This window comes from Poecilia reticulata, linkage group LG6 (assembly GCF_000633615.1).
Source record: "Poecilia reticulata strain Guanapo linkage group LG6, Guppy_female_1.0+MT, whole genome shotgun sequence".
Taxonomy (NCBI): Eukaryota; Metazoa; Chordata; class Actinopteri; order Cyprinodontiformes; family Poeciliidae; genus Poecilia; species Poecilia reticulata.
Window position 1 is genome coordinate 12,002,548 of NC_024336.1, and position 23,404 is coordinate 12,025,951.

The 23,404-nt window shown below is 39.5% G+C and overlaps 2 protein-coding genes across 2 annotated transcripts in view; one reads left to right on the forward strand and one right to left on the reverse strand.

Annotated features, from left to right (window-relative positions):
* The first annotated feature begins 191 nt into the window (after nt 1-191).
* On the forward strand, nt 192-10,924 carry sv2 (synaptic vesicle glycoprotein 2). Its single transcript, XM_008411199.2, has 13 exons — nt 192-306; nt 1,362-1,460; nt 2,378-2,539; nt 4,008-4,170; nt 4,950-5,071; nt 5,244-5,407; nt 5,492-5,572; nt 5,638-5,736; nt 5,912-6,000; nt 6,729-6,859; nt 8,008-8,103; nt 8,685-8,844; nt 8,944-10,924. Exons 1-13 carry the CDS (start codon nt 213-215, stop codon nt 9,125-9,127), a joined length of 1,644 nt encoding a protein of 547 aa, XP_008409421.1. The 5' UTR covers nt 192-212; the 3' UTR covers nt 9,128-10,924.
* Nucleotides 10,925-11,722: 798 nt separating this feature from the next.
* ap3b2 (adaptor related protein complex 3 subunit beta 2) overlaps nt 11,723-23,404 on the reverse strand; it is a 45,681-nt gene continuing 33,999 nt past the window's right edge. Inside the window, exons 17-26 of the mRNA XM_017305159.1 lie at nt 22,192-22,338; nt 21,065-21,233; nt 20,739-20,904; nt 20,177-20,264; nt 19,881-19,990; nt 19,565-19,793; nt 19,392-19,476; nt 18,545-18,642; nt 15,749-15,887; nt 11,723-14,352 (exon numbers count right to left, since the gene is read on the reverse strand). Of these exons, the coding sequence (XP_017160648.1) occupies nt 14,166-14,352; nt 15,749-15,887; nt 18,545-18,642; nt 19,392-19,476; nt 19,565-19,793; nt 19,881-19,990; nt 20,177-20,264; nt 20,739-20,904; nt 21,065-21,233; nt 22,192-22,338 (1,418 nt within the window). The 3' untranslated portion in view covers nt 11,723-14,165. The remainder of the gene's footprint in view (nt 14,353-15,748; nt 15,888-18,544; nt 18,643-19,391; nt 19,477-19,564; nt 19,794-19,880; nt 19,991-20,176; nt 20,265-20,738; nt 20,905-21,064; nt 21,234-22,191; nt 22,339-23,404) is intronic.

Genomic DNA, 23,404 nt, shown 5'->3' on the forward strand with positions numbered 1-23,404 from the left:
GCAGAGACGCGGCGCTCAGGACGTGTAAACCCCCGCTGCCTTTTACTTCCTGGTCCTCCTCCTCCTCCTTCTTCTTCTTCTGCTCGGGCAGGTTAGCTTCAGCGTTAGCCAAGTCGCTAGGCTCAGGTGTCATGAGACCCACACACAGCTGCAGCTAAAGTTAATTAATCCACCCACGTTGCCACGGAGACCACAGGCTGTCGGAGGGCAGAATGTCCCGTACCAATAATGGTGCAGATAAGGAGGCGCGAAGGCCGCTTCTCAACAAAAATCAGCTGGATCCAACCGAGCTGGACTCTGATGAAGGTAAAAGCCAACCAGAGGCTCCATCACTTCATCAAACTTTAACAAGGGGAGGAGAAGAGGGACAATCACATCTTTATAGAAACAAACAAACAMATATTAGTCTCCATTGCTATTCTTAAACAATGTCTAATGAATGAGGTTCTAGAAAGTTCTGTAAGAGGTGACCAGTGGATTGGAGGAACTTGTTGATAACTTTTAAGTTCATGTTTTTATATACGAGCTGTTGATAATCAAAATACATGTTCGATACAACTTGATACCAAGGTAATATTGTAGCTTGGCYGAGTGTTGGACGATACAGATATTGACCCGATGCTGTATCAGCAAGAATCATATACTTTTATTACATAATTTGGAATAGTTAGCAAAAGCTTGATCATGTGATATTAACCAAACAGGAAACAACTGACCCATTTATTACTAACCAATGAGTCTGTGTGCAGGATACAAGTACTGCTGGGGCAGAGTGCTTATATCAGAAATTTTAAATGCAGACCACTATGATCTGATATTAATTTCTTTTTTTCTTTTTGAGGCCGACAATATCTAATTGTGATTCCCTTACCAGTGATTTTAGGATTGATATTGTGCCTGTTTTGGCACAGGTTTATATTTCACACATGTTTATTGTATGCTTGATAATAAATGCACAGGAAAGGTGTATAGCATACTTTTTTTTTTTTTTTTTGCTTGTCGAGTTTTTTTATATTATAAAAAAATGCATTTCATTAAATTTCTTTTTGTTTTGTTCTCCATTAGTGGACAAATCTTGCAAAAAATAATACAAACTGAATTATTTCACAGTTTGTTTATTTTCAGAATCATCTTCATTTGCTCTCAATTAAGACATTTTAAATATAAATGTATAACAAAAGAGGAATAAAAAAAAAGGTTTTTCTTTCTTGTAAATGTGTGTGAAATTAACACTTTGACATCCTTACCTGAAAATAAAAATCTAAACAGTCAGTTATATCCTTTAGTCTGATCATTTGTAGGTTCTATTTTCCACRCATCAATGAAAAAGTAGGAAAAATTGATGTTTTGCTGATTTACAGGTGAGGTGATTTTCGAYAGAAGGTCCTCAGCCATCTCAGACGAATCTGGAGGGAGCGCAACAAAAAGACTCACTTATGAGGAGGCGGTCGAAGAAGCAGGTAATTTTTCTTTCTCTCTCTACTCATCCTGTCGCTGCGACACTCAGAACTGTTGTCTTGTCTGAGTGCCAAGAAGAATCACAACAAWTTTACTTTTACAAGTGGAGCATTATAGCTTTCACTACATTGCTTCACTGGCTTTATTTTTCATATGTCCAGCTCTGGGGAAAAAAGGAAGAGCCCACTGCACCGAACCCCATTGAAAACCTCTTGGTTCTTCCACCAAATATTAATTTCTGGACTCTTCCTGAGTTAAAACATTAGTAGTGTCGTTTCTAAATGAATATAAACTTGTTTTCTTTTCATTATTTGCGGTCTGAAAGCACTGCATCTTTGTCGTTATTTTGACCATTTCTCATTTTCTGCAAATAAATACAAAAGTTTTGCTTGGAAGTTCGGAGAGATGTTGTCAGTAGTTCATAGTATAAAAAAAATAATGTTAATTTTTCTCAAACATATACCTATAAAAAGTAAAAAATAAAGATACGGATCATTTTCAGTGGTCTCGCTATAGAGCTATATATATATATATATATATATATATATATATATATATATATACACACACACTCTAGAAATCTGCCTCTACACCTGCAGAAAGAGAGAAAAGAACCATTTACATATATCTGTGTTCATAATAAGCAAACACCAAAACATTTTGTGAAATGTCATATAGAGTCAAAATAAACGCTGCATTAATGTAACTCTATACATCTAGTGTATTATTGGACGTGAGAGGCGTTTGTTAAATTTGAGTAAGCGCTTGCGCTTGGATCTGATCCCTTATTTGTGTAACACAGACATGTTTGCTGACTGTGTGCATCTTGAAACAGTAAAGACTTTTATGGCTGCTGGATGAGGCTTTATTGGTTAATGTCTCTGTGCTTGTTCCCTGTTTGCTCTGGTTTTGTTCTCAGGTTTTGGTTTGTTCCACTGGCTCCTGCTGGCCGTGTGCGGCTGGGCCAACGCCAGTGACGCCGTGGAGATCCTCTGCGTGTCTTTCCTGCTGCCGACGGCGCGCTGTGATCTGCTGCTGAGCTCCTCGGACATGGGCCTGCTCACCGCCAGCATTTTCCTCGGTGAAGCATCGAATAAATCCAACAATCGCCTGATTGTTTAACAGTCCGAACGGTTGCTTCAGGCACTGCTTTGTTTTGATGAGCGCCGTATGAAGAACTCACTGAACAAACAGACCGAAGATCGTTTCTGATCTCAGCAGGGGCTTTTTCACTGTTATCTCATTTATTGTTTGAATTGTGCAACAGATGTTGCAAAACTCTGTTCTTGTTTGAACGTTGTTCTTCATTAACTTCCAAGCTGCTGCCTGCAGTAGGAATGTTTTACATTTGTTTAAGTTTTGTACCACATTCCCATTTTCCCGAGGAAACGAAACTACATTTTGCACTTTTATTGAAAAATCAGTAAAAAAAAAAAAAGTACCGCAAAAAATATCCCCTCTTCCAACACAACAAATGAATCTTTAATAAACTTGCACACAGATCAACAGTTACATCATATTCACTGTTAAATTTAATAAAGTCCAGCCCTTATCTAAGTGTTAAAATACAATAAAAGAGAAAAGGACAATAATTAACTTTCTGCTGCAGGATGATCTGAAAATTTATCATAGATGGATTGTGTAGGGCATTCAATTATGGAGCAGAAAGCGTGTTCCTCGTACAAGATTCAAAGAACATTTTGAGTCGATAAAACGTCCTCACAGCTACAATGTCTGAGAAAAACCATCAGCTTGATTTCAAAACCTTCAAAAGTAGCTCACAGAAAGCAGAAAGTCTCAAATCTAAATTTAAGAAATCTTTGGTTTTCTTCAGGCAGGAGTGAACGTTTGAGCATGGATCAACAGATTTTATGTAATTGTGTCTGGAGTTACTTCTGTGGTTTTTAGCAACATTGCTTCTGAGAGTTACAGTAACATGACTTACTGTAACTCATATTTTACTCATTAGTTACTTGTTTTGTTTCAGGGAAATATACCATATCCACTGTTGGTCACTGCTAACTTATGAGTCAGTTGTGCTAACCTTAAAGCACTAATCACAAACACTAAAGCACGACACCAACGCTGTATTTAGCAGAAGCTAATGCTAACATGTTTACTTCAATTCAAATTTTATCTGCTGTCTTCACCCACTTCAGTCAATAACCAAAACCTAAACGGAGATGTCAAACTTTATTCATCTGAAAATTTGTTAAACAGCCAAGTAAATTAGCACTTTAGAATTTAAACGGAAAAAACTATTTAGCGGAAGCTAAGTGTGCTAAATGTTTTCAAAGTTAGCAAAAGTGCTAAATGAAAAACTAGCTCTGCTATCAACATAATAGCATAGAAGTTTTCCACCGTGTCTTATTAGATTCGTCTGAAAACAGTCATGAAAAAAGAAGAGGAGCGACCAGTTTCTTTTAAATGTTCAAGTAAATAAAATTTTGCTTAAAATAAAAAAAAGGAAATGAAGTTTGAAATTGGCAGCAACCATGGATCAGTAGTTGATTTTTAACTGTACCAATGTAATGTTTTTATGTTCGTAGGAATGATGGTTGGCGGCTACATGTGGGGATACCTGGCTGACCAGAGGGGGCGCCGTAAGGTGTTGGTGGTGTCGCTGACCGTAAACGGGCTGTTCGGAGGGCTGGCCAGTGTGGCTCCGTGGTTCTGGCTCTTCCTCCTGCTGCGGTTCATCAGTGGCATCGGGTGAGCACTGGATACATTTGACATTTGAACAACGTTTGGTCTGTTCGACACAGTTCAAATGCCTAAAACGTTTTAAGCAAATCCATTTTTTAAGACAATAATTAAAAATGTTTAAGAAGCTTCATTCTTGCTTCCTTTGGCCTTCTTTTAAGCACCTCGCTGATATAAAAAATAGCACCCTTTGGGTCTTCTCTCTCTCTCAGTAACAACTGCCACACCGAAGAGTGGTGACCTGTGACATGTTCACTGATTGGAAAACTTTGGATTTGTGCTATGTCTTGTTGCATCTCTTGGACTTTATGAAGAAATTTTGAGACAGACCAGATCTGGCTGCAGGGAACAGAAAGGGGTCGAGCCAGGCGTCATACCAATATTTGGAAATAACACAATGGCACTCCAGAACAGCAGGGGGCCCAATACTTACGCTAGCCTTGGTCTCATGGTTGTCATTTTTAATCATTTTTAAATCCTTACTGATTCAGATCAGACTGGCATCAAATAAGATTGATCCACTAAACATTTGTTTATTAAGCTAATATAATGTAGATGTCAAAAGACAAAAACGTGAAATAACGGCTAACATAAAATAGTGCCCCCTGCTGTTCTGGAGTGCAATTCCACCATTTTCAAATTGTTTTCCCCAGTCAGATATACTTGGACATTTTCTTGGAAAAGTAAAACCGCAGAAAATGTTTAAAGCTCCATATTTACCTGTGCGTCCATCGTTAGACTAATTTTTTAAAATTTTTATTTGTATTGTCTTATGTTTTGCTCTGTAGGGTGGGTGGATCCATCCCTGTCATCTTTTCCTACTTCTCAGAGTTCATGCCCCGGCTGAGGAGAGGGGCCATGATCAGCGCTCTGGCCACCTTCTGGATGGCAGGAAACATCCTTGCTGCAGGTGGGAACACCAAACTGGACCAGGGCGAAAAAACAATATAAAAAAAAAATGGATTCAACAGGAAAAAAAAAAACTATAAAAGTATTAAAGATGGCTGCTTTCTATCTGAAAGGGCTAAAAAAGTAATTTAATGGACATATAGTGGAATGAGAGTGAGGTATTTTGTTTTTAGGTCTGGCCTGGTTGGTGATTCCCAGAACCTGGGCCCGTTTCTCTCTGGGAACGTTAGACTTCCAGAGCTGGAGGCTGTTTGTGGTGCTGTGCTCAGTTCCCAGCACCTCCTCCGCCATCCTCTTTAAGCTGCTCATGCCCGAGAGCCCAAAGTTCCTCATGGAGGTAACCGGGAGGGCAGACAAACGTTCGCCGACGCTTTTCCTTCAGAAGAGGCCTTTGACTCTCATTCCTGGGTTTGTTTTCCAGGCGGGTCGGGCAGAAGAGGCAATCCGGGTCTTCAGGTTGATGTTTGAGATGAACATGAAGGGAACAGAAAAGGCCTTTCCGGTACGCAGCACTAGCTTTGTAGCTTAGCTTATCTCTGCAAGCTAACTTTCTCTCTCTTTTTGAAGGAATTTGCTTTGCGTACAAACTCCAAGCCAGGAGGGGAAATCAAAGAGATCGGATCTGGCGATACAAAAAGAAAACATCTCATGAGTGTTTTAAAACAGGTAATGTTTAATTACAGGGCATCAGAATAAAAGGGGCTCGAAAAAATATTAATTTGTTTAAAAATTTTTATTTACCATCTTTACAATGAAGTCCTAATTTGTGACACATGGATTATCTATAATATTTTGTTCACTTTGTCTGTTACTAATTTTATTATATACATCAAACTCGCAGGGCTTGCTTCCCATTAAACAGATGTTCAGCGGCTCTGTCAAAGCCCGCAGCATTGTCCTGCTCATCATCTTCTACTGCATCTCGTTTGGGTGAGTTCAGGTCTTCTCTCTGCCAGGGTATCTGCGCATCCTGAAGAGGTCTCAGATTCATGTATGTAAAATTAAGGCCTTAAAATGTATTAAATTTGTTTAAAAATGTAAGTTGGCCTTAAATACATCTATTACAAGTCTTAAATTTTGTAGTGGCAAAATTAATTATTGTATATTCTGTGTAGAGACTTTTCTGTCAGGCAAAAGTTTGAGTCGCTCATTTTGTGACTCAAGGTGGTTGAGGCTACTGCTAATTAGCTACTAATACGCTGTTGCTAATCAGCTTTTTTTGTGTCTTTTATGGGTGAGTGTAAATTTAATATGTGATTTCCTTTTGTACATTTCTGTCACAATACAGGTCTTAAATTTAAGACCTGTACAATGGTCTTTAAAAGTCTTAAATTTTGAGTTTCAGGGTTTGAAAGCCCAGCTCTGTCCGGGGCTCCCTTCATGGGGTTTTTATGCATCTCCAGTGTGACTAAAACACACATGGGAACAACATTCTCTGTTGATTCTCTGAATCTGCAGCTGGGCACTGCATTACTACAAACCAAATCAAAATAAGAGATAAAGCCTGAAAGTTGTTTTTTTTAATCTTCTGCAGCCAGATAACGGCCAAGGCTAAGCTAAAAGATGCTACGTTGATCACACCAAAGCGTGATTATTAACAATGGCTGACTCCAGGCTGTTTTACTTACCTCACTTCCACCATGTCTTGTTTTATGTAGGTACTATGGGCTGTGGATGTGGTTCCCAGAGCTTTTTGCTCGAGTTGAGAGCAGCGGCGGCTCTCCCTGCGCCAACGTCTCTGTGCCGTCTGCACTCAACAACCAAAGCTGTTACCCTGTCAAGACAGCAGGTGGGCTGTTAAAGCAGGAATTTGACTTTACCTGGAGACTCAAATCTGCTTATTTTGCTTTACAGCAGAGTAGCAGACCACGCTGGTTTTTGTAGAATAAAAAATGGCAACTTGAAGGTAAAAGTCTAAATGCTTTGTGTCCAGCATGTGTGGGGTCTGCAGAGAGATGTTCGGTCAGACCAAGTTATTATTATTTTTTTCTTCTTTTTTTTTTTTGCTCTGCTAGATGAAATGGAGACAGAGGGGAATATTTCCCAAAACTCTGGTTATCTAAGAAGTCTTGTTTGCTGATGTGTGGAAAAAGAACAGATTTAGAAATTTTAGAAACGTTGCTCCTTAATTAGGCAGAAAAACCCAATTTTTGTCCGTTGAGCTGTTTGTCTCCAATGTTTATTCTATGGACAACTAATAACTCCATTTAGGTTTCTTCACTAGCGGAACAAGTCGGCGTCGGGCCGGGGGGCGGGGCCTATGACCGGGCCCCTCACGTATATCGCCTGCGCTGCTGGAAACTGTTGAGCGGGGGGAGGGGTGCAGGTTGGGACAGTAACTTACATATATCTTTCTGAACAGGCGAGGGCGCACTTTCTCCGTCTAAAATCAAACATTAGAGCGTCTTGAAACCATTCCTCCCTCCCTGGCACCTCCAGACCCGGGCCCCCTTCCGGCCCGGGGGCAGCCACCCCCCCAGCCTCCCCTTTAGCTCCGCGCCTGGGTTTCTTTCAGGTTTTGAATTACTGAGAATGAGTTGGGATTGTTTTTTGTGTCCTTTTTTCCTTTTTGTTTGTTCTTAATTTCAACTACTCCAGATTTATAAACAATCATGCAACAATTCTAAAAAAAAAAAAAAAAACACACAAGAAAAAAAGGTCTGTCTGGAGCGTTTGTTAGGAATGACCAAACTCAACAGGCAGAGCATAAACAGGCCGTTAGACGTATTTGTGTTGATCTCTGTAAATCAGTAAAGTTTAACTTTAAAACTGTAAAGTCGCCTTAGGCAGCTGGAGAAAGCTGAGAGAAAGAATTTAGCATAAACATGGTTTTAAAAAGCAGATGTAATAGTTGCTGTTTTGCAGATAAAATCCCAGGAAGTTGGATTCTCCTCTTTCCTTTCTGATCTTCTCACGCGCGCTTTCTTTTCCTCACAGTCTACATGGAGGGCTTCATCATCGCTGCATCGAACCTGCCAGGCAACATCTTCACCATCCTCATCATGGACAGCACCGGCGGAAAGATTCTGCTGTGTGAGTTTGGTTTTTATCAGACTGCTTGCCTCTTTATAAGGAAATCCTGTCAGCCCGCTTTAACAGTTTTCTCTTAAACTGCTTGCTTTGCTTTTTGCTCAGTCACCTCGCTCTGTAGCATCTGACATCCTAGCAACGGGATGTCTGCACATCCTTAAAAAGCACTAATTTCGTGTGTCTAAAATTAAGTTCTTTAAATACATTACTCAAAGGTTTTAAATGTTGTTGTGGCAGGGTTATTTAATCTTGTATATTTTATGATCATGTGATTTAGGCTACCGCTAACTAGCTGCTAAAATACCCTTGATAGCTTGCTGGCTTTTTTGCAGCTATCATAGCTAAGTGTAAATTTGTTGCCAGTTGCCTTGACAATTCGTACAACGTCAAATGATAGTTCGGCACAGAAAACAGTCGTTGCTGCTATCGCTACTAGCATTAATCTAAGAGCAACAACCTTTTCTTCCTCAATAGCTTTCCTTTCTTTAGCACATTTCCATCGTGATACAGGCTGTACTGATCTCAAAAAGTCTTCATTTTGAGTTGGTGAAGCCTAACTTGTCCCTGTTTGGTCCGCCGCTCAGCCTGCAGCCTGATCATGTCCAGCTTGAGCGTCTTCCTCATCTACGTGGTCCAGACCAAAGCCCAGAGTCTGGGTCTGTCCTGCGTCTTCAGTGGGGTCTCTGTGATCGCCTGGAACGCTCTAGACGTGGTGGGAACCGAGCTCTACCCGACCCAGCTACGGTAACCCGGCTCAGAAACGTCAGACTGCACAGATTGCAGCGGATGTTTTTCATGTGGTTTCAGCCAACACTGCTCCTCTTCCTCCTCCTCCCTCCCCAGATCCTCAGCCCTGGGTTTTTTCACCGGAGTGGGCCGAGTGGCGGCCATCATGGGTAACGTGGTCTTTGGGAAGCTGGTGGACTCCAGCTGCACCGTTCCCATCCTGCTGGTGTCGGCCCTGCTGCTCACAGGAGGTCTGGTGGCTCTTCTGCTCCCACAGACCAGGCAGACAGAGCTCACCTGATCGCTGACTTTGGTTTTTTAGAAACCCAAACGAAGTTCTTAAAGCTCTTAAAGTTCTCCAGACCCAAACGAATCTGGTGTTTCTGTTGCCTTCAGACAATTCTCTTTGCCTTTTAAATTCAGACTGCTGATATCAGATCTTGTGTTTTGGGGAAGCAAATCTGATTGCCTTTAAAAAAAATTTTTTTTTAACAATTTTAGCAAAAGAAAATATAAGAACGCTACTGAAAAATATATTTTCCTGACATGACAGGCCATCAATTGTGTGCACTTAAAGCAGAGGCGACATCATTGTTCCTACAGAAATTATTACCCAATGTTGGTGCTAGGACCCAAAAATCAGAAAAGAGCTTCCTCACAACTCAAACTAGGTCATAAAAATGATAATTGTAAAAGAATAGTCACGCTTCAATTGCTAAAACAGTTTAAAACGCTACAAATTGAGAAACGCAATATACGACGAGGCTAATGTTATTAATATCAAGGTGAAGCTCAGCAGATTTCCTTTTGCATGTGAAGCTTTATGGCTTTCCAACTGATGTAGATATGAAAAAGTTGATTCTAAATTGCTTTGAGTTCGTTTCAAATGCAAAGGACATGGAAATGGGGGGGGGCAAAGAGTGAAAAGGGAAAGAGAAAGTTAAGAATAGAGGAGAAAGAGAGAGAAGGATGGAGAGAATACAAGAAAACCCTAGAAGTCTTCTTCTACACCTGCAGAGAGAGAAAAAAACAAGAACCAAGAAACCTCAGGGACAAACAACATTCATATATTACAGCCCTGAAAATCACCCTGTACTAATTAAAAACTCAACAGGATGATAATGTTGGTATTCTCCGCTCAGCCTTCCTGTTATCTCTCTTCCCTCTCTCAGCCTAGAGGAGCCAAAGAAACCAATTTCTTTTTAAACAAATTCCTACTTTATTTGAATTTATTGTACTGGTACTGAAAATAGCTTTTATTCTTCTTCACATGGGAACAACTTCCACACCAGAGAGAGCTGCTGTTACTGTTAGCTGATCAGAAATAAAAATCAGATTTTTGAGTTGCCAACTGGCTGGTCTCCAGTTGGTGACCCAATGAAGCTGAAATTTGTGCATAATTTTATATAGAAACATCAGATTTTGAAAATGATTCAGGGATTACATATATGTTTGTTTTTGTCACTCAAACATTGTAAAGAATGTTTGATGAGTTTACGTGTCGTTTTTGTGTTTTTAGGAGAATATTCCACATTGATGTTTTACTACAGCGTTCTTTAAATATAACATGGAGCTTGAAGGTTACATGTTACATAAGCTGGTTGCTTTAAATTTCAGACCCGTGCTAATTTACAAGATGCCTCTTATTAATGTTCACTGAAATAATCAAAACAATCCTGTTGCTTTTAGAAGATTTTTAAAGTGCTCTTTTATAAATCTTTGTATATATATTTATATCTATGCAGTTGAATTCACTAAGTGTCTTTTGTTGAACAAAATAGTGCCATCGAATGAACAGAAATACACTAAATATAAATGGATGATTGAGTTAACGTCAAGCAGTTAGATTTGATAGTATATCAGAGCCGTTATTCATCTTCAAAATTGTTTTTTTTTAAAGATTTATATATAATTTGATTAGAGATGATTGAAATACTGATTTAATTGATAAACATTTTGTTTGACTTATTAAACTAGATGTGCTGGAAGAAGTCAGTCCCAACAGTTGCCACTGTGACGCAGCGTTTCTGCTAGCTTTCAATGTTCTCCTATGACAATCACTTGCTGCATTCCAAAAATAAAGGTACATTGACTGAAAGTTTGGGTCTGATACTTTTTTTTTTTTTGTAAAACATCAACGGTAGCACCTCTCATCAACAATAGTAAACTTGTTTATTTTTCCCACTATTGATTCTTTAAAGCTACATCACTAAATCGTTTTAGGCGCCATGACGGACGTCAGAAGTGAGGGACAGGACAGGAATATTGAACAGAGCGACTGAAATGGTTTTTCAAAGTTGTTTTTGTCATTTTATTCATGGCTTCTACTTGTTCGAGCTATAATATGTCTGTGAACGTAACACACCTGTATGGGGCTGATATGATAGTATTTACAAAAGTTGGAAATATCGAGCTTAGAAACCAACTCATACCTCCTCCCTCCTGACGTGTCGATCAAATTACCGACTTTGCCTGAATTCACACATGATTTATGTCACTATGTCAGCAGCATTAAAAACGACCAGATGCTAACCAGCCTATTTTCACACATGCTAGGCTACATGACGGTGACGTCACGTGTAAAGGGTCATTCCCAGTTTCGAGGTAAATGGAATGTGTGTTTTAATATTTGGGTCCTTAAGTGTATTGACTGTTAAACTCCTTTGTTATTCTGTATTTCCCCTATCATTTAGCCATCCACATTTTGCTGTCCCGAGTCTCCTGTGGTTTTTGTGATTTGCTGAGCCAATAATCTAATTGTTAGCTAAGCGGTCTGGCGTCCTCCTCCTATGGCTCGCGCTGATGCTAAATTGTTTTTTCTTTTCTTCTTTTACACAAAACTTGTAAACACGTTTCCAGAGTACGGTATTATACACGGTACAAGAGAGAAGACACGCAAGCTTTAATCTTTTATTTGTACAATAAATAAACTTGCAATACCTCAAGATTACAATTCACAACCACACACAGGGCATGATAATCCGTACTTCGTCTATGTAAAAGCCATTGGAGATGAAAGGAATGACCAGGTGTGAATTTGCCGTTTTCTGTGAAACCCGCCTCCTTTTCGTTGGGGATAAGGAATATTTCATTATCTCGTTGTGTCTGTGCTGCTATAAACAGGAAGTTTTAGGATTAATGGCAACCAAAACAAAATGTTTGTGAATATATACTCTCTCCACGATTGGCTACATTTGACATGATATATTGCCTCTGCTCCTGACTTTGTTTCCAAGGGCAAAAATAAATCCATACACCAAATGATGGGGGGAAAAAATAGAAAAACTACCATTTTTACTGGACCTCGTGAGTTTCACAAAAATAAGCTGCATGAGCTTTGACTTGAATGTGATTTAGACAAACATTTCTTTAAAAAATGGTCCTTGTAAATGACTTTGAAATGCCAATTTCAAAATGTTTTCCTTAAATCTTAAACCCAAACGGAATTTTGAACAAAATCCTACCTTGACATGAACATTGACTGTAATATTTTTGATTAACAAATTTGACATATCTTTAAAATATTTCTTGTTGCTATTTTTGCTGAAAGATAAGGTTTGTACCGTTCAGCTGAAACTTATTAGCCTGCTAACTTCTCAGCTACTAAGATAGAAAAAAAGTGCTACCTTGAGTTTGTTTGGAGATAATTAAACTCTCATTATCATTATAACTAAAGCTAACCCATTTTAATGTGTGTTTCTACTGTGCTAATTTTAGAAAATATGCAGAACCTAGACTAAGCTAACTACTTATTAGCTTTTGCTAAGTTTTTACTGTGAAAGAAATGAGCTGTGAAAGACACTGAAAGTAATTTTTTCTTTTTTGGAAAATCTTACATTGTTTCTGTTTAGTTTTCTAAAAACAAGTGGCTTCTAAATATTGGAAGATATAAAAAATTTTCAGTGAAAAACAAATTCAATAAAAGTGCCACTTTACTGGTAAATATCTTTTGGCTGTTTGGTCAGCCAAGCAACTAAAAAAATCAATCTGTGAAAAAAAAACTATTTTTTTCAAACAGATTTGAAATCCACTTGGTGAAATTTAACATTAATTAACAATATTAAACACAAAAGTACACCCTCAAAGCACACACACTCATAGCACTGCAGTAGTAATACAGCACTTTCAAGTCAAATCACTTTCTTTTTAAGACTGCCTGCTCATAAACTTCTCATCTGCTCAGCGCTCTAACTAGGTTAACTTGTTCAATTGATGTATTTAAAGAATCCTGTTTACACGCTTTGTTTTACTGCCCGTAGTAAATGATTAATATTTCTTGAGACAAAACAGAATGATCCAGATTTGTGTTATTTTTTTCAAGTTGACCCTCAATGCTAATAAAATATGTTGAGATAGCTGATTTTTTTTTACTTTCAAAAATCCAATTGAAATGGTTATACTTAATAAAAACTTAGTCTTATAAGTATACAGTGTTCTGATTTTATACTATTATGACATGTTTTTCTTTTTTTCCCAAACAGATAAAAGTTATTTTGTTCTGGTGTATTTTTGTTTGGATCTCCAATAGCCTAGCTAAACCACTCCAGCTAATTATTCATCTTTTGTTTTTGTAAACCTTTATGTCTCTCCACCATCACTTGGATTCCAATGCAAACCACTGTGACAGCTACACAATAGATAATAATAATGTCAACATGAAAGAAATTAAAATGATAAAAAATGTCCTGAGCACGGCTAAAGCAGTCCCAGGTTAAAGATTTAACAGTTTTAGCTTTTCCTCTCAGTCACTAACTTCAACAGCTTAAAACTGAGGCTTAACGGAAACAAAGTCAGGACAAAAGAGGGGGAAAAAAGAAACATAAAAACTGCGTCACTGTTGTACCGGACCTATGCAAGCTGGGCCTCTAAAATCATCATTTCCACTTATCTCTGGATGTCCGATTCACGTGGTTACACCACAAACAGAGTTTAAAATCTTCGCTTTTGGAAGCATTTTTTTTTTTTTATTTCACCTGAAACAAAATTTTTAATGTGGACAATGAGTACAAGCACAGCAGAGAACCTCCAAACAATGTCCATTTTGCTTCAATACCCTAAATACCAGTAAGTGGTATTTAGGGTAACTGAGCAGCTAAAAGATGATTATGCTACAATCTGATTCCATTTTTCTATAGATGTCTTCTCCATCACTCTTCAGATGCAGTGTACAGAGTTTGGAGGATTTATTTTTTAAAAAGAAGCTGTTCACACTCTGGAAGCTTTCTCTCCAACGTGGCTTGCTGGAGAACACAGGAGATGGAGCGGTGACCAGTCCTAAACGAAATTCACGAGGTGGCTGGAGTGAGGGGGCACAAGTCGAGCCGGGTGTCTGCTTATCGTCACTGCGTCAGGGCCAGGAGGATGTCCTTAACCAGCATGGTGCCGATCACCATCTTCTCACAGTTGATCGTCAGCTGGGCGGCGCCCTCTTCTCTGGTCGCCACGGTGACCAGCACCAAGCTGCCGCTGGTCACCGTTCTGCCCGCAAACCTGTGGACAGGATGTTCAGGAGGAGGAACAGGAGGACTGAAGTCAAAGCAGCAAAAAGAAAAAGAGCAGAAGTAAGGTTGAAAACACAGAACGAGAGTGAAATGGACGTCGGTTACCAGGATGTAGATTCAGATGCAAAAATTAGATGAATTCTCAAGCTGGAGGCAAAAACCACACTGATCTTTCTCAAATGTAAAAAGGAAAGAGAAGGACCCTACAACCCATAACCCTGTGTGAAACTTCGAAACCCTTCAAATCAAGACGACACTGGAATAAATGATTCACAATAAGGTCTTTTCACTTGTTTTCCAAACCAATTAGTATTTCCATTGATTTTCTGAGTTCACACTGAGTACATGTCTTTGGGGACAACCAGAGAGCGATTTCCACAGAAATCAGTTTATGACAAAAAAATAAAAAGGAGTTGTGATGGAAACATTAACAAACAGATGTGTTCCTACTGAGAGGAAACATGGGAAAGGACGGAGTGAACAATATCCTTTCACAGAAGACCGTATGCATTAAAGGCGAAGAAGTTTCTGAAAAGTGAAAAGGCTAGGTTTACCATGAGCTCAATAAAAACAGCTTAGCTAGTAAGCGGACAGCTATGTAGCAACAGTTGTTAGCATAAAACGGAGTGTAAATGCACACCAGTCACCACTGCAGTAACAATTCCTATAATATTCTGTCATTTTTTATTACAGCTGCTACTGTGGCTAATTACAGATTAGCTGTCACTGAGCTTTTTTAAATTGAGATAGAGTGCTGGTCTATTAACTCTCTAAAAACACAATTTATTTGAACTTTCTTGTCCTTATTGGTCCAGAGTGTTCACACGTATTGATGGTCATAGTCTGTTTGTTTTGCTTTCTTTATAGATTTCAAGTATAAAAATAAACAGCACTATAATGATATGGAACCCGTTTTTTTTTTCTGAATCAAACTTTTTCAATACATGCAAAAAAAATTTTAGATTAAAATGAATATCTGTGCTTACTGAGCTGTAGAGGTAATAAACAGAGGGATAATCATAAAGTGTATTCAAATCGGCTGGTATGGCTTGCTTGAAGACATTTTTCCAGTTTTACTAGAGGATGTAAAATGAACTAAAGGATGTAGTGACATCTAATGGCAGAAGTGGAGAATGCAGCCAACTGAATATCATTTACCACAGATTTCAAAATATTTGGTCACTGGAAATTCAACCCTCTTAATCTGAAGCCATGTCTGCTTTACAGTACTGAACACAACTATTAACTATTGAAGTTTGAAGCCTTATTAAAAGTTAAACTCAACACTCCCAACTGTCATTACTGAATATTCTGCGGTCTGAATGAAGATGCTATCACTGTTTACTATATTCTGGGATTTGAAAGCTGGTTATGCATTTCATTTGAACGATTACTGCACAGCGAGGCGCTGATCCTCCTACCTGCACTCTTTGTCTGAGCCACAGGGGACGCGGCTGAGGTTGGCGGCGGTGGTCACTCTCTGGACGATGGCGTGCTCGTTCCGACACTTGGCATCTAGAATTAGCTTCTCTGTGATCTCATTCATTCCCATCAGCTGACCTGGAAGAGTGTCAGCAGAGCAGAGGCGAAAAAAGAAAAGGTGATGCTTTTAGTCGTTTCTAGGCCTGTCACCATAAGAAATGATGCTGGATGATAAATTGGCCCAGAAATTGTGGTGATAAAATAATAACACTGCCATCTTGAGATCATTTTTCACTAAAATAATACTGGCATAATAATGGGCATGCACCACCTCAAAGATAAAAACAAACAAACACTGGAACCAAATAAACATCTGAAACAACAGCAACTAAAATGTTATAAACAAAACTGTATGAAAAAAATCATTCGGCTTATGCCGGGAAACAGGTAAAAGTGGCAGGTAGCGCAAGCTAACTACTTTGTGCAGGTATCAAATGTTTACAGCGTTTCTTCAACAATATTAAAAGTCAGCTTGTCTTTAACGACTGTTGTCCAAATGAAAATTATTGCGCTCATTTATCTTTTTATTGCTTATTGTGACAGGCTTAGTCATTTCTAACATCTCACCATTGAAAAAGAAAGGCACTGAAATTATATACAACCAGAATATATGTAAATATAGATGTAAAAAGTTCTAGATGTCTGCCATGTTTGGACATACAGTATTACATACAGCACACATACTGTATTCACAGCCCAGCAAGGTGGTTTCTGCATGTCTACCTTTAAATTCCGCCGTATATTAGGATTTTAGTAGTATCCAGTCAACCAGGAATAACAAACATACTGTGCAAACTGGAATGCAGTGATGCTTCCCACTGAACACAGAAGGGGATTGATGGTAGACCTCTCAGTTCCCAATATATTCCCAAACTGCCTCTCAAATGTACACTACAAACCCGTAAGTAAAAAGCCATTACCGAGCAAAAACTAAATTTACGCTCAAAAAATCAGTTTCTCTGCAAAGAAACAGTTCAGAAAAACAACAACAACAACAAGATAGCTTAGATCAGTGGTTACTCGTGGTTTCAAAGTAGTTTTTGTCATTCGCTTTGTGCTCAAACAGAACTRAATCATGATCAGTGGATGAGCATTTCCAGTCATTCCTGTGATCAGCAGGTCAGCAGCTCCAGACCTGAAGATGCAGCTGCGGTGTGACTACCAAGGCAGGAAGGGGTCAGGGGTCGCGTCTCAGGGAAGAGGGGATGATGGTGGGAAAGTGGGGGTTCTGAGGTTTGCTGTACAGCAGGCGGGCACACAGACGGCTGGGAACAACAGACCTATCAAAGCCAACTTACCGGCTGTCTGAAAAGGCTTCTCTATGAGGGGTTGTATGAAGAGGAGGACACGTTTACTACACGTTTATTACATGTTTATTACATGTTTACTGCACGTTTACTGCAGTGGTTCAGGCTGCAGCCACATGTCATTTCACCTTTAAAGCAGTTTCTGTTTCTAACTGGAACCATTTTAGATCATCACCTTCCTAAAATAACGGTCTAAGACGTTTTTCACCAAAGTATTTTTTTTCCTTTGGTAATTAAAAAACGGAAGAGGATTAGGGCCACTGGAAAAAAAAAACAGTTCTGACTTTAATCTCAGATTTCGGAGATTAAAGTCATAATTCTGAGATTAAAGAATTATTGCACTCATTTATCAATTTATTGCTTATTGTGACAGACTTAGTCATTTCTAACATCTCACCATTGAAAAAGAAAGGCACTGAAAAAATTCCTGTTGCCAGCGGTAAGCAGAAACGCTTCCGTCTTCCTGCCTTTAAAGTTGCGGGGTGTCAGAATTTTTTTCTCAGAAATTCAGTAGCACATCTCTGACATTGTAAAAATTCTGACTTTTTTCTGAGATTAAAGTCAGAACTGTTTTATTATTTTTTTCCAGTGGACCCTTATCCTCTTGCGTATTAAAAGGAGGTGATTTATTTTTATTTTTTTGCAAAAATCACTTTTGGCAAAAAATGACTTAGGCCATTTTTTAAAAAAGGTGACATCATGCTTTGAGGGCTCAGCCAGGGGGCGTGGCCACAGGGGCGGGGCACCGGCCACTCTTGAAATGTGATTGGCAGCTCTGGTGGGGGCAGCCAATCAGTTTGTTCATATCATCCCGTACACAGTTCGGTTTCCCCTAGAAACTATCTAAGCCTGGGGGTAGAGAGGTTCACCAGTTGTGTTTTTGTGTTAAAATATTTTTATAAAATAGACAGAAAACATGGCAGTGCACCAAATAAAACTAGTCTTTCTGTAGGTTTTGWATGCATAATCAAATACTATTATATCTTTTAAATAGATAGAATGTCTTATTATATATATAGATAGCTGTCATTGTTGCTGATGTACTAAAATAAATGAACAAACAAAGTTTAGCCTGGTGAGGGGGTCAATATAATGCACTGAGGGAGAAGCTGCATGGATTAGCGTTTTGTCCACACTGCATGTCAGTCAATGACAGAAATGCTCCTTTTATTGTTTTACAACCGCCATTAACAACTTTTTTGTTTATTATTTCAAGTTTATTTGTAAAAAATGAGAAATTGCTCATTGACATTTAGATTCAAACACACGAGAGAGAGACTGCAGGCAATTGGCTAATTTCAGAGCCTAGTCTCACTGACAGGTTGATGTGAATGATGTTTAGCAGTAATAATGAGATAAAAAGCCTAGTTATACGCCTCGGCATCAATGGCAGAGTAACATATTGCTGCACTTTAAAGGAACGCTCACCTTGCTCCTTTTTGAACTCGTTCTCTGTGAGGAAGACCGGCCTCATCAGCTCTCCGACGGGCGGCTGGATGGACACAAAAAATTTCCTGGTGTGCGTGCTGCAAAACGACAGCGATATATTTATTGATCTTAGATCAGCATTGGTTTTATTTCACAAAGAAAATAGATTCAGGCACAGAAGTGGTACTACATTGTTTTTTTCTTTCAGTGGGACAACGGAGCTTAAAGTTGCGCAGAGACACGAATTCGCACACCGGGTAAAAAGTTTGCGGGGTCCAATTCTTGAGACAGCACAGGGTTATGGAGATTGTCTTATGTTCCCAATTCTACTTTTGTTTTTGTGCTCTGAAGGGCCGTCCTTTCCTTTCTGAATCACAGAAATGATCTGTCTACCAAATTACAGTAGAAGCATAAATGTTAATCTTGTCCTGTCTCTTGCCGTTGATCTCTTACAATCGTACGAAATGCTGATCATCAAAACTTCAGTTGTAGTTTACAACACGTACTCTGGTGTGTGTCCCACCAGAATACACGAATACACTGTAATGATAACAACATGACTAGTCAATTTTACTGTCTTGTCYATAAACAATGAAAAAATGTCAGAGATGTGCTACTGACACTGATATTYAATTTTGAGARATGAACTAAGGATTATGAGAAAGAAACTRGCTTTTGCAGCACGGCGTTTTGTAAGAATTACTTTGAGAAATGCTCGTTTTGCAAAAGTCAAGAATAACTATTAGAAAACTATTAGAAAAACTGACAGTTTTGCTACAGACGCTCTAGTTGTGTTTTAAAGTYGAGGAAAGGAYGTAAAACTGAGCGAACAGAGACATCAGCTCACCACAGTTGGAAGTTTGCAGCTTGTGTCGAGTCGCAGAAATCAATRCCCATAACCGCCGTGGCCGTCTCGCCGGCYGGCAGCRACTCTGTCGACACGCAAAAGCGTAAATGACGTTGATTAAAAGTCAGGAAAACATCTAAACACACGAGCGACGTCTGCTGCTGTCGGGGTACCTATCTCCGGGAACTCCTTCACCCTCATCCCCGACTGGAGCTTCACGTCCTCCATGTGCAGGCTCTTGGTGTCGGACGTGGAGCTGTTGGTGAACTGCATCTGCACCGCCACCATGTTGGCGTCGGGGCTGAACGGCTGCCGGCTGAAGCAGTATTCCACCGACAGACCCTCGCCCGTGATGCGGTGCAGCAGCTCGTAGCTCTTCAGCGCGCTGGAGGGGGCGATGGTCTGTGGAAACATATCTTATGTCTCGCACTCCGTCTCTGTTCCACCCCGCAACTTTAAAGGCAGGAAGACGGAAGCGTTTCTGCTTACCGCTGGCGACAGGACGGCTTCGGACAGGGAAAGGCCYTCCAGGTCGGTCACCAGGCTGTTAGAGAGCAAGTTGTTGACTGGTGTGACTTGAGGTGAGGGAGCTGGTTCAACTGGGAGGAAAAGATGGAAGTCAACATTCAGAGACACTGAACTTTTATTTATTCAGTCCTTATCAGAAAGAAATCATATGATCTGGTCTATTGTTTGATAAGCAAAAGACCAGCCTGTGTTTATATAAAACATCTGCTTTCTCTGTGGAAAAAATGAAAAAAAAAAAACAAAACAAAAAAACTCACAATCATCGAGGTCCAAAAGAGACATTTCCTTCTTCTCTTTCTTGGTTTCTTTCTTGACAGGTTTGGAAGGAGGTTTAGATTCAGCTGCCTGGAGGAAGATCAAGTACAAATGTCATGAGCATCCCACAATTTATATGAATCATGGAGGAGGATTAGGGTCACTGAAAATAATAAACATAAATAAATAAAATTCACACTGAAGTTTGAAAGTTTTTCTCTGAATTCTGAGAAACTCGGAGAGAAAAAAGTCTCTGAGTTTCAAATTCATTCATTTGAATCTAAAAATTCATGTCCAAATTTGGAGATTCGATTCTTAATTCTGAGAATGAAATTCTGTTGAAAAAATTAAAATCCCAAAAAAAGCTGAATCCTGATTATAAAAAGTAATGATTATGAGATTAAAATCCAAAGCTACTTTATCTATATCATGAAGGACAAAAAGCAGAGACAGTCATTTCTCTGTTGTTATATTTCTTTMAGAGGACAAAATGTAAAAAATCCCTCCAGGGTTATGAATATTTTTCTAAAACACGGTGTCTCCGCCTCAGTCTGCTCGGCGTACCTTCTTTTTCTTTCTGACTTCTGCCTCAGACTCGGAGTCGTCAGACTCTGACTGGCTGCTCTCAGACTCGCTCTCCTCTTCCTCGTCAGACTCCGACTCCGAGTCGCTCTTCCGCTGTTTCATCTTCCTCTCGTGTTTCCTGTCTTCCTCTTCGCTGCTCTGCTCACTGACAACAGAAAGGAGACGGTGATTAAATGAACAAGACAGACATTGATCCGGTTTTAGCTAAAGGGAAGCAACACTGGACGACCTGAGGCTTTAACACCGATTACAAAAATCCTCTGGAAAACAATAAGATTATAAACCCTTCAAACTGTGTTGGTCACCTTTCGCTTTCYTGCACCACCTTCTTTAATTCCCTCTTCTTCGTTTTATTTTCCTCCTCTTCCTCCTCCTCATCCTCCTCGGACACGGAGACCTCGCCGCTCTCTTCGCTCTCTGAGGCCAAGCCGCTCCCCTCGCTGCCGCTCTCCGAGCCGCTGGCAGAGTCCGACTCTGGAAAGGAAAATAAGGTTTAGTCAGAGGGGAAAGTATTTAATCCAAACTGTTTTGCAGGTGTGGAATACAAATTTTTTAGTTATTTTTTTGACTTATTGATGCTCCAAGCATCAATAATAGCTTGGAGCATCAATTATATTGAGTCACTTTGTGTCTCTAACATTTAGTCTAAGGCTCAGATGAAGAAAAYAAACAATTTTTAAGCCTGAATCGAACAAGTTGAAGTTGAGCTGCTTAAATATTTTTCAGTCCAAAAGAAAGCAGTGGTGGCAGCAGTATCATGGTGTCAACTGATTAGCTCAAACTAATTAGATGTTTAATGTTGTGATCCATTTATCTTCATATCTTAGGCAAAACTTTGATAATCAGTTTGGTTATGTTTTCAGAGAATCAATACAAACGTATTGGTTTCTCTAATTAATAAAATATTAGATTAAATGGATTATTTCTTTAAAAAAGAGGCGTTAACTTCTCTAACATTAAGCTATGTAAAAATTCAATATTTAATTTACAATATCAAAAAAACGCGCCTCGGTGAAGTATTTATGTTTCCCGAACTTTATTGTGATTTTGAAGACATTAATAATTAAGTATTTGACAAATCCTCTCGTCATTGTGGCATAACAATAATAGAAAAGTATTTCTGTTTAGCAAACAGAAATACTTTTGGTCATTTTAACCGACCTAAATCCAGAGAGGTTTGGTCTGATTTAACTTCAGACATGGAGGAAAAAAAGGTCTAAGTGTATTTTTATYCTGTGTATRTAAACTTCTGGTTTCGTCTGTTTGTCTGGGACAGCGAGACGTTAACAGCTAGGGATATTGTTTTATAACCTTTGACCTGTCTGTGTTCACTAATGTTCTTGAATCACAGCAGATCCACCAKGAATCCATGGTGGCAAGACATCCGTTTTGATAAAATGCGTCCTGTCGGCACACYGAGGATAAACGTTACCGCTGTCAGCAGACTCGGTCGGGCCGGACTCKCCCTCTGAGTCGGAGTARAACGGCTTCTCSACTTTCTTCTCCTTCCTCTTCTCCCGGCTGCTGCATTTGGTCCATTCAGGCACCTGATGGACAGAAACGGAGCCCAGTGAGTTTTTATTTCAGCCACAGTGGAGGGGAGCAAAAACAAAGAAAAAAGAAACAACCCTCAGCAAAAAGCACAGACGTGGGCAGAGTAGCATGGCCATGAATGCCTCTGCCTGGGCGTGATGCAGCCAAATGAAGCCATCCATCGCTGCTGCTGATCTGCTTTTACACAGTGGGACCCCCAAGGGAGGGGCTGAGGGGGCCATGGCCCTCTTTTGAGAAATGCTGGCCCCCTCCCTCTTGAGAATCATGTTCAGGCCATAGAAAGGCATTTAGAGTCGTMTTTTTTCAATAAGACAACAGATAGATTGATCAAATAAAAAGTTTGGTTTTTTCCGCCCCTGTGAAAATTTGTGAGGCTGTCATTGCTTTTACTACGACTGAGTATTATGGCCACAATAAGAACAATTAAAAATACAATTATAAGAATTAAGTCATAATAAAATTACTATAAAATAGCACAAAAAAATATGAGAATAAAGTCATACCAGATCTATTCTCGTGATACTATGACATTACTATTATTATACTAGTATTACGGCTTTCTTCTCGTACTTTTATATTCTTCATTTTCCTAGCGTGGCCTTAATACTCCGATGTATTTTACGAGAGAAGTAAAAGAAAGAAARAAAAGAAAATGAATTCAATTCGGATGCTTCTTTACGCCGAATGAGACGAGCACCAGGTGTTGCCTTCATGACCAGTTGCATAAATGGTTTTCTTTCAATACAGGGAGCATTTTCATTAACAGAAGTGATGCCTTTGAGGACTTATCCTCCTACGCTTTTTTTTTTTTTTTTTTCCCCAAAGAAAGCAATCTGCTCTTTCCGTGTCCGCGCTCATTGACCGGAGCTGTTCGGTAATGAGCGCGGACATCTCCCGATCCCACTTAAAAAAATCACTCCGCTAACGCGTCTCGACATGCCTGACGAGAAAGAATCACTTCTGTAATGGTGAGGAGGAGGGAGAGAGGGGGAGCTGTGTTTCAGGTGGCTTCGGCTCAGCTAAGCACAGAACAGCAACTACATAATAAGGCAGGGTGTTTAAAAGCACTCGGGGTTTGTTTGTCGCAGCTA